The 10342-nt window shown below is 36.2% G+C and overlaps 2 protein-coding genes across 4 annotated transcripts; both read left to right on the top strand.

Moving 5' to 3' along the window:
* Nucleotides 1–470: 470 nt before the first annotated feature.
* LOC122316002 (anamorsin homolog) lies at nucleotides 471–4390 on the top strand. 2 transcript variants are annotated; one of them, XM_043132402.1, is made up of 8 exons: nucleotides 471–624; nucleotides 1679–1826; nucleotides 2441–2607; nucleotides 2679–2753; nucleotides 2889–3048; nucleotides 3189–3322; nucleotides 3818–3892; nucleotides 4051–4390. In XM_043132402.1, the coding sequence occupies exons 1-8, from the start codon at nucleotides 622–624 to the stop codon at nucleotides 4087–4089; spliced, it is 801 nt and encodes a 266-aa protein (XP_042988336.1). In that variant the 5' UTR covers nucleotides 471–621; the 3' UTR covers nucleotides 4090–4390. The 2 variants fall into 2 exon arrangements, with proteins under 2 accessions (XP_042988336.1, XP_042988335.1); XM_043132401.1 differs by lacking the exon at nucleotides 471–624 and adding an exon at nucleotides 1054–1389.
* Nucleotides 4391–5200: 810 nt separating this feature from the next.
* LOC122316001 (cyclin-T1-3) lies at nucleotides 5201–9805 on the top strand. Of its 2 annotated transcripts, none has more exons than XM_043132398.1 (7): nucleotides 5201–5423; nucleotides 6888–7084; nucleotides 7238–7319; nucleotides 7893–8030; nucleotides 8113–8282; nucleotides 8390–8544; nucleotides 8931–9805. In XM_043132398.1, the coding sequence occupies exons 1-7, from the start codon at nucleotides 5415–5417 to the stop codon at nucleotides 9503–9505; spliced, it is 1326 nt and encodes a 441-aa protein (XP_042988332.1). In that variant the 5' UTR covers nucleotides 5201–5414; the 3' UTR covers nucleotides 9506–9805. The 2 variants fall into 2 exon arrangements, with proteins under 2 accessions (XP_042988332.1, XP_042988334.1); XM_043132400.1 differs by having other exon boundaries at nucleotides 6891–7084.
* The last annotated feature ends 537 nt before the right edge of the window (nucleotides 9806–10342 follow it).

Consider the following 10342-nt stretch of genomic DNA (forward strand, 5'->3'; position numbering starts at 1 on the left):
CCCGGCTAGCCCATCCCTAGTACATGGGTTGGGCCATCGGCTAGCACTAGTACACTAGTCACTATCATCTAAGCACTTTTGGATCAAAATTCAAATCCATGTTCAACATTACGTCGTTAAAACATGTTAAAAATAATAAATTAATTTATATTCATAATATGCTCAAAGTGCGATAAGAATGGATAATTAATAAAAAGATATGAGTATATATATATATTTTTGAAACTGAGAATACAATCGTTTTTTTTAAGATTGTTGGACCTTGGAGGTAATGGAAACGAAGTTGATAACGCCGCGTTGTGTGGTATGTTAGCCTCTGGGCCCAGTCTAGTTAACGAGGCCGAACTCGTGGCGACGTTGTACGAGCACACCCAAGGCCAGGCTCTCAAAAAGCCTCCACGCGCTTAGCGGGCACGTCATAACCTGATTTGGCGGCTTCCCTTCCACGTAATCCCTCCCTCCTTCCCAATTTATTTAAACGAGCCGACCATCGCAACTAGTGGCTTCGTGATTCGCAAGTTATAAACAGGAAGAGAGAGAGATCGATAAACTGTGGGAAATTCCTTCACGCAAAGTCTTATTTCTTAGGGTTCTCCAAGTTGCTGATCCTCCTGGATCTCGATGGTGAGTCATATTTCTTTTCATATGAGTTTTGTTATATAAAAATATAAAGCACACTCAAGTCTTAGATCGCAATGCATTTCTCTGATCGGCCTATTTTATTTTATTTTATATTGTTTTTTTTCGCATTTTGATTTTTTCACGGTATTTAATCCTGAATTTCCCCCCCCTGGTCATTTGTGATATATACTGGAATTCTCACGTTGCTTTCGTTAACCTGGTGTTTGGTTGCCCAGAAACATTTCCGAGATAGAGGAAACGAATATACGATGGCGCCTGGCGGCACGTGTTTTTTTTTTTTTTTGTGGAAAAAATTAAATGATTTGTGGCATAAATTAGAATGGTCCCTTTATTTCTCATCTGAACAGGGGGAAAAAAATGGTCAGTTTAGACTCGATTTCTGTGTTTTTTTTTTTTTTTTTCATAAATCTTTATCTCTCTCGCTATTAGGATCACTTCAGTTGTAGTCTAGTTTGTTCTCCTCTTGTTTTATTGTCGTTCTTCTCCCCTTTCAATTACAAAACAAATAAGTTGAGTAAAATTTCCCTATTTGTAACGTTTTTGCCTAGTCCCTCTTTCTCTCTTTTTCTCTCTCAAAGTTTCTCAATCACCGGAATCCACCCTTCATCATCACGGATTATCGCTGAAATCTACTCTCCACACCACTCAAAAACCCAAAGCATTCACTCTCTCCGGGAGACACAAATGCGCAAGAGGAAATCACAGCCCAATCAAACCGATTGTACATGTTTTGTTTTTGGAAACTGGGTACTTTCGCCACAGAATTTGTGGGCAATTATACATGTTATGAACTGATGCTTTATGATTATTACTCTTATTCAAACTACGGGTGTATTAGATTTTATATAAACTATGAGCCTTTCATGAGTTTCACAGGTTTTTGGGTTTATTTTCTTTGATGTGTTTTTAATTCCACTTTTTATTGTATTTTCTAACCCTTTTATGGAATCTACATAATGTTAGTTGACTAATAAAGAAGGATGGAAATTTCATTGGTCATCTTTTCACCTTTTTTACTTTTGAACTGGTCTTGTAGGAGAACAACACAATGCAAGGCAGTGTACTGGCATTTACAGACGACGCTGTTCTGCCAGTCAGTGCTGTATCTACTACAGTTACTGAGCTTGGCAATAAAGGGTTTGAACTATGTGATCCTCAAATTATCACTCAAGCATCCTCTTTGAGTACGTTCTCTTCTATTATCCACTAAAAAGAAGATTTTGCCTGTTACCTGTGAATGTATTGTATCGCTGCCATTATAGTATAAATCGATTTTATACCCGATAGGTTTTTTGGTTTTCTGTAGATTTGGTTTAGTTTGTGACCCTTTTTCAGGTATATGCCTGAAAACTCTGTGTTTGGCATAGTCTCTCTATAATATAAGGACTGCGGAGGATACTAGATTGTTTTCCTGAGAAATTTTAAATTAAAAACTCAAACCCTTTGTTAAGCTGTTTGCTTTCCTCTTTTTTTTTTTTTTTCTCCTTTTTTTTCTTTTTTTTTTTTAAGTTAGTTTTTTATAATTCAAGTATTAACATCTTTGGATGCTAGTTTAAATATCCTTTTTATGCTCCTTGTTATGGCAAAATCTTCATGCTTTTGTATTTGAATTTCTTATCTTCATGTTTGTTCTTTTTCTTTCTTTTTATTTTATTTCATTTTATTTATATATATATATATATATTCAGTATCATGTTTGTTCTTTTAATTTGAGGATCATTTTGTCTAGGTTCTAGTAGCTGTAATTCAAATATTCTCTTCACAACTGTCTCCTGATTTTGGTCTTGACTTGCAATAGATCAGCTGCCTATGGAGTCTTCCTCTATAGATATTGTTATTTGTATCAGTAGATCAGCTGAATTTCCCAGTGTTCGGTTATTTGAGGAAATCTCAAGAGTGTTGAAGCCTGGTGGCACAATACTAATTCACAGGACTTCTCAGTCCGCAACAGGGGAAACGGATAAGGTAATTGGTTTGGAATTTTGTGACTGCATGAAATTAGTTTGTAGTGAGAGTCTGACTAGGGTTTCTTACAGACAACCTCCACTCTTGAGCGCAACTTACTTTTGGCAGGGTTCTTAGAAGCAGAGGTCCTTGGACAAAAGTCAATGGTACTTTCTTGTATCAACACCTTGGTTTCTTTTTATTCTTTGGGTGTGGAAGACTAACCTTGATTGGGAGGTTAATATTTGTAATGTATGTTTTGCTAGTTAGTTAAATTTCAGCATCCTCTTTTTTGTTCATAGGTCAAGGCTAAGAAGGCTTCATGGAAGATTGGTTCTTCATTTGCTATCAAGAAGGCCACAAAAAGTCCGATTACAGTTCAGATCAATGATGACTCAGATCTGATTGATGAAGATAGCCTATTAAGTGAAGAGGATTTAAAGAAACCACAGCTACCACTGGGTAAGAGATAAACAGGAGCCATAAACAACTATCATGTTAACTCTCTTCATTGGCATAGAGTTTGGGAGTTCTGCTGCCTCCTGTCCCTCCCCCTTCCCTGGCTTTGCAGTTTCATTAATTATGAAAAAATTCTTGTGCAGTTGGTGATTGTGAAGTTGGAAGCACGAGGAAAGCTTGCAAAAACTGCACGTGCGGGCGGGCTGAAGCAGAGCAGAAAATACAGATAAAACCGACTGTGGAGCAGATTAATAATCCTCAATCAGCTTGCGGCAGTGTATGTATCTATTGTTTGATACAATTATTAATTGCTGCATGTAGTGACACGATCATATCTTTAAGAGTGAGTGAAGTGACACGATCATACATGTGGCTTTTATGCTATGGTGAGAACCTGGGTGATGTCCCTACCCAGAAGTAACACCGGTATACTGATTGAAACAAATAAATTTAGGTGGGGATGTTCAAAGGTCAAATTTTAGATCCTGGTTATCCTGGTATTTAATTGATGTATATAAAAAGAAGCAATATGGTGTTTTTATTGGCAAAGGGTTATAGAGGTGTTGCTGTTAGATGTGTTTTCCTGTGAAAGTACAGGACGATCAAACGTCAAATTTTACCTTAGTAGGTTCAGGAGCTTTAAAAAATGTCAAAACTGCCCCTTTCTTTTGTCATGCATGCAGTTTTTATCGTTCCACTGCGCTGAACATATCTCAATCATCCTTTTTTCATAAATGTTGCAATACTCTGAACGGTCTTCTACAACCTGCAGTGTGGGCTAGGGGATGCTTTTCGGTGCGGTACATGTCCTTACAAGGGTCTTCCGCCCTTCAAACTGGGCGAGAAGGTACTCAATAAATTCCAGAAGCTCTGCAATCTACAACCACCCCCCCCCCCCCCCCCCCCCCACGCGCCGCGCTGCGCCCCTTCTCTCTCTGTCCTCTCTTCTCTGGGATTTGTTTAATTGAGAAACAAGTGTAATACACAACTTATGTCTATATGTAGGTATCGCTATCTGGGAACTTTCTTGCAGCAGACATATAAAGATGACATGGTCGACGTGGGTTCTGTCATTATGTAGATGAGGTTCAAACAGTCTCAGCCCTCTGGTAGCAATTCAAGTTGGCAGTAGTTCAATCTTTCTTTAACTGCCCCAAAACTAGAGAAGGTTTGAGATGTTAGCTGTAGTTTACTTTTGAAATATGTAAAGCTTAAGTTCATAGAAGACAATATCTGATATTGTTCCTCCAACAATAAATAGTTTTTGAGGTCTGTGCCATGAAGATTTTAATGAGAAAAACAGGGGGAGGAAAAAATTGTTTCTTCCCTCCCATAATGCTTCTAATTTCTTATATACATAATTTAAAATTTATACAAGTAATTAACATTTTTTGTGGTTGAACAAGGAACTTGAGATCGATCGTGCTTATATATTAAGAAAAAGGTTCCAAGAAAAAATAGAATCTATCTTTTGTGGTGTTGGACCTGTTGGGTATAAAGATAAGTATGTAATACATAAATTAAATGATAAAATGATTAGATAAATTAATAAATTATGTGGGATTTATACCCTCGGAGATTCTTTTAGTATTATGGGATACAACTAACTACATAAACGTTTATAGTTGTTCTAAGTAAAAATCTTCCAAATCTCTATAAATTAGTCACACGATCGTTGATTAATAAATAAGTTTTGTTACATATAGTTATTTTTGTATATTTTTTATATATTTATTAATATAATTAGTCAAATTAGTGATTTTATATTAAAAAATAGCATAGTTAATCATATTAATAGAATGCGTTTAATTTTTGTTAATAAAATTGTACTTCATACATAATTTTTGATAAAGTTGTGCTGTATAGTTAGTTTTACATATTTTTTGTATATTTAATTGATATGATTGATCAAAATAATTATTTTATATTAAAAAATAATACAGTCAATTATATTAAAAAAAGTATGTAAAAGTTATTTTGTATAAAAAAAGTTATTTTATATTAATAAAATATGTAAAAAGTATGGAAAAATAACTCTAAATAGAATTTTTATTTTTAAATTAATATTTTTTTGAAAAAAATATGTGCGTAATTTTATGATTTTTACACGCGCTAAGGATGTTTCCAATCTCGTTTCTATCCAACTACTGGGAAGCTCTCTTGACTCGGATTCTGGAGCACAAGGCGCACAACATAAAGCAAAAGCAAAAGATCTCAACGCGTAAAAGGAACACGCTCAAGCTTAGCGACCAAGAAAGAGGGTTGATGCGGATCCCTGATAGGCTGATACCCCCGCTGCTCTAAACGGTAACATCGAAGCTAGGGTTCTCTGATCAGGAGTACACGGATGTTTCATTCTTCGGTTCCTTATGCCTCAGGTACTGCGTTCTCCGTAATCTGTTTTTTCTCTTTGTATTCTTTCTATTTCGACTTTAATCGTTCCTGGGAAGTTTTACAAGAAGTATTTGGGAAATTCTCGTAACTTGGGACTTCTTGTAGTCGAATTTGTTAATTCCGGGTTCCATTTTCTTTTCCATAAATGATCCTTTCCTGTGAGTTATCGGCCTCTACACAGAGATTACGGCAATACTATTTGGAGTCAAACTCAATTAAAATCGATATGGCTTTTCTTTCAGTTAAGCGGTTCACGCAATTTCTTCAAGTGTGTACGTCTGATTACATTATTTTCTTCTTTTCGTAACTTTTCTCTCGGTTTATTTGTGGATCTGAAGCTTCCATCTATTTCGTGGATTAAAATTTTAGAATTCAACCAAGCCCATGTGAGGCCATAACACATAAGTCAAAATGAAAACCTTATACTATGCAATATAGGGGAGAAGAAAAGAATTTTCTTTTCTTTTTTCTACTTTTAAGAGAGATCCTTTTTTTAATCAATCAAAAATAGCAATACAACAAAGCTTTTCTTTTGATTGTGGGTGATCTTAAAGGTATTGCGTGATACTTCATTTATCCAAAAGGGGTTGCAATGGAGGGGTCGGATTGCAGGCTGTACTTATTCATGCTGAACTTTAAAAATGAACTCACTGCTTGTGATCTTCAATTTATTTTGCTGCATGCTCGTATTGTGTAATCCTTCATATATATTTTTTGATAAAATAAATCGTCAAATATTTGAATGTGGCATTTAGCAACTAGAAGTTTTATATAGAAAAATCGATTTTTTTTTTCTTAATACATTTTTATAATTAATTGATTTATCTTATTCCTAGAATATCTAATATTGTTATTTCGTGTACATTTGCTTAGTTGACTTGATGAATAGGGTGAATATGGTAGTAGGTATTTGAAAACATCAACTGCCAACCCCCCCACACCAAACCAAAAAAAAAAAAACAAATTAGTGTAGTATGAAATCAGTTTATCCTAGTGAGATTAGTCATTTTGATGTTTTCCAGAAAGAATCTTTCGCAATCTGTATCTGTATTGAGAATGTGGGTATCTCGCGATAAACTCTGGGCATGTGGATCTTTAAAGGGAAGCCATAAAAATTAGGGGATGCCACTGAATCTTATTGGGGGAAATAGTTGTCGAAAAGAATGTAAGTAATCCCTTGGATGCTGGATGTAGATGGCTGAATATGTTCAACCTTATCTATTATAAAGAACAGGCATTTTTTAAAGTTCCTCAAAATCTTATTTCCCAGCTGATTGCGCTTTATCTAATTGAATCAGTTTTTTACCTTGGCCTTTAATCTGCAAATGATTAATTTCTAAGGGAAAGCTGCTACATAATACTTGTCAAAAACAAAAAACCAAGAACCCCTGGCTCAGTTGTTAGATTTGAAATTTTTTGGGTCATCTTTCATTGATAGTTCTTATCAGCAGGGGATTTCTAGAGCTGCAGGAAGCATGTGCTTGCCAGAAGAGCCTCATTGCGATATACGTAAGTGGTATTTCAGTAGAAAAGAAATTGAAGACCATTCCCCCTCCAGGAAGGATGGAATTGATTTGGAGTATGAGTCGCATTTGCGGGAGTCATACTGCAAATTTATTCAAAGGCTTGGCGAGAAGCTTAAAGTGTAAGTTTAAGTTTTAGTTCATAACGTTTAGCTTTGAGATCTACTAGCGCCAGAAATGTGAGGTTTTTGTTACCCTAAGATTTTGCCTGTCATGAATTTTGGTATTTCTCCTAGCATGGTGTTTGACGATGATGGTCTGCTTCTGCTTTTCAGGCCTCAGGTGAAAATAGCAAGTGGAATGTTGTTGTGCCACCGGTTTTATATGCGTCAATCTCATGCTAAGAATGATTGGCAGGTAGATATTATTCTGTGGTTGCCCATCTTTTATCACCGAATGTGTCTGATTAGGAAGTTAGTTTATGTTCTCGAAATGGATACTGTTTGACTATGTGAAATATATTTGAGCATACCAGTTAAATGCTCCATGGACCATTGATGAGTTTGCATGTGACACCCTTCCTTTAATTTTTAAATATTAGATGCCTGCAACCGAATCTGTAGGTGGCACAGGGGAGGATGGATGAGAAAAGTGTTCTAAATAATTTTTATGGTGCATAAACTATTACAATTTTTTCAACAGTAGACAAGCTATATATCATGTTGAAAATTGTCCTATTGAGGCATCTCTGCTGTTTTGTTATCCTTCAAATAATATTTTAATTCTGTACACTTAAAAGAATCAAAGGATATCAAATGTTCACTTGAAATAGACATGGTTTTAATACTAATTGACCTTTTTTCTCAGTGAAAGCCAGTTTTTCTTGACATGCGGAAGGTGGAAGCTTGAAAGAATATGCTCAATTATTGATTATATTTATTAAGCTGATTATGCTTCTTCACATTCCAATGTTGGTGCCCCATTTTACAGACAATTGCTACTGCGAGCACATTTCTTGCTTGCAAAATTGGGGACACACCGCGCTTCCTGAAGGATGTTGTTCTTCTGTCTTATGAGATGATGTACGAATGGGATCGTTTGGCCCCGCAAAGAATAAGAAAAGAACATGTGAGATGAGATTCCCATGCTTCCTTGTGACTATATTTGACATGATCACTGTTTCTTATTTACCACCAATATATGCATGCAGAAACTATATGATAAGCAGAGGGAACTAATCTTAATCGGGGAGAGGCTTTTGTTGTCAACAATTGCTTTTGATCTTGATATTCAACTTCCATACCAGCCTCTTGTTGCTGGTCTGAAGAAATTGGATCTCTCTAACCTTGCTAAAGTAGCATGGAATTTTGTGAATGACACGTAAGACTATTTGTTCTGGTCGGTTTTTGTTTTTTTGTTGGTATTGAATAGATGTTAATGTTGATATTTCTGGTTATTAAAAAGTCTCCTTTAAATGGGACATGTAGGCTTCGGACAACATTGTGTTTGCAGTACAAGCCTCATTATATTGCGGCCGGTTCCATCTTTCTTGCTGCCACTGCTTTAGAAAGTATGGAATTGCTTACGAAGAAGAAAAATTTTTGGTGGCTGGAGTTTGAAATTTCACCGAAACAGTTAAAAGGTTAGTTATGGAAAATTTCCTTACAATTTACATGTCATGAATCATGACTTGTGCAGATTGAAGTTAGCTTCATGTTTGTCTTTCTACCATGTAATTTGGACAAAAGGATATATCTCAAATAAAAACTTCACCATTGTACATTGGAAAAAAATTTGTTGTTGCCTGGGTGTGTATGTGAATCCCCTTTATTCTGTTTTGTTTTGTATTTTCAAAAGCATGGATGGTAGGATTTATGCGTCATCTCTTCAGCTCATAAACTGGTTGCTTGGTTTCAGTTGGATTGCCGTATCTGTGTGTTCAACCTCTCCTTACCCAGTCTTATTGACAGTTAGATTCATGCTGTCCTTTTATATGAAGCCTTTTTTGAACTTGATGAGCTTTTTCAGAGGTCATCCAGCATATGATGCTCACGTTGAAGCAAAACATAAAACAAGTGCCACCAGCCACACGTGGGAGGATCACTCAATCTGTAGCTCCAGTTCAAAAGGCAATGGTTAATGGCCAAAACCCTGGTGGAGGCTCAGCTGCTGATTGCTCTTCTAGCTGTAGTAACCTGGTCGAGGCTGGAGGTGTAAGGTCTAATAAAAGCCAGAATCTGGAAAGAGGTGACTGCCATCTTTCTGTTAAAGAAGCTTTACCATCTAAGACAAATGATAATGGCTGTGACGGTGGTACTGTTGAGGACCAGAGTCAGGTCAAGCCAAAAACAGTAGAATCTGATCAGAGGTCAAGCTACCAGATTTTCCCCAATCAAAATAACCATATTAAGATTGACACTAACCGGATCAGAGAGGCATTGAAACGGAAGAGACGTGGCACTGCTGCGGATATGAAGTTTGCTGAAGCCACAAATTCTGAGATGGATAGTGAGGCGTGGATAGAGAGAGAGCTGGAAAATGGAATAGAGCTAGAATATTCCTCTTTAGCGAAGAAACAGAGAGAAGAGGTTGTGAGCTTTTGAGCTTGAATTGGAGTTTCCTGCCACCACACTACCATCTTGCTCAGTGTATTTTTTAATGTGCGAGTGTCCTTCGTTGGATCAGAAAGGGATGTCGACAAATTTTGTATATCAGTTCATTAATTATTTTTTTGTTCTGAATTATGAGCATAATATGCTGTAGTTATACAGCCTGCCACTTGTATATTAGAATCAGAAACATTTTACATGAATTGTAACCAACTTTACAATTCAGTCATTTATAGAGGACAGTGGCCATTCTATTTGGGCTAAAATTAGCCCTTCAGTGGTCGTTCTTTACCATCTTTTCTGAAGTTACAGATACCTACTCTACTCGTCTTATATTGAACATATATATATATATATATATATATATATAGACCCCTTCATTTTAGAACGCAATCGAAAACTGATTCTCACCTTTATAATAACAATTTCAATTGTTCAACATACATATTAATTCACTCACAAGTTGACGCAGATGCATGCAATATAGTCCCTAGACTCCCAACGGCTCTCATGTTAACCTTGAAGCAATTAGTTGAAAATCTCTCTCTCTCTCTCTCTCTCTCTCAAAAAATATATATTTATTGTGTGATTATTCTTTACAATTGATTACTGGAAGCCAAGCTGCCAAGTGATATGGATAGGCTCATGAGTTAGCATAGGAAACTGATATATGCGCCAACTCAATCGCGCACAACTTACCAAACTAGACCATACAGTACGTACCCTCTTATTTATTTCGGATCAACAATTCAATTGATCCACCTGACCTAATCAATCCGTTTTTTTGAATATGCAGGCGCGTACTTACATATTTTCAAAGAAAATGATGGC

The sequence above is a fragment of the Carya illinoinensis genome, chromosome 7, assembly GCF_018687715.1.
Source record: "Carya illinoinensis cultivar Pawnee chromosome 7, C.illinoinensisPawnee_v1, whole genome shotgun sequence".
NCBI lineage: Eukaryota > Viridiplantae > Streptophyta > Magnoliopsida > Fagales > Juglandaceae > Carya > Carya illinoinensis.

Bases quoted from the DNA above. Each gene is read 5' to 3' on its own strand.
- LOC122316002 (XM_043132401.1), top strand. From the start codon at position 1,327: ATGCGCAAGAGGAAATCACAGCCCAATCAAACCGATTGTACATGTTTT. The intron at 1,390-1,678 runs GTACTTTCGCCA...CTGGTCTTGTAG, and splicing joins GTTTTGTTTTTGGAAACTGG to GAGAACAACACAATGCAAGG. The intron at 3,893-4,050 runs GTACTCAATAAA...GTCTATATGTAG, and splicing joins CCTTCAAACTGGGCGAGAAG to GTATCGCTATCTGGGAACTT.
- LOC122316001 (XM_043132398.1), top strand. The intron at 7,085-7,237 runs GTAAGTTTAAGT...TCTGCTTTTCAG, and splicing joins CTTGGCGAGAAGCTTAAAGT to GCCTCAGGTGAAAATAGCAA. The intron at 8,545-8,930 runs GTTAGTTATGGA...GAGCTTTTTCAG, and splicing joins TTCACCGAAACAGTTAAAAG to AGGTCATCCAGCATATGATG.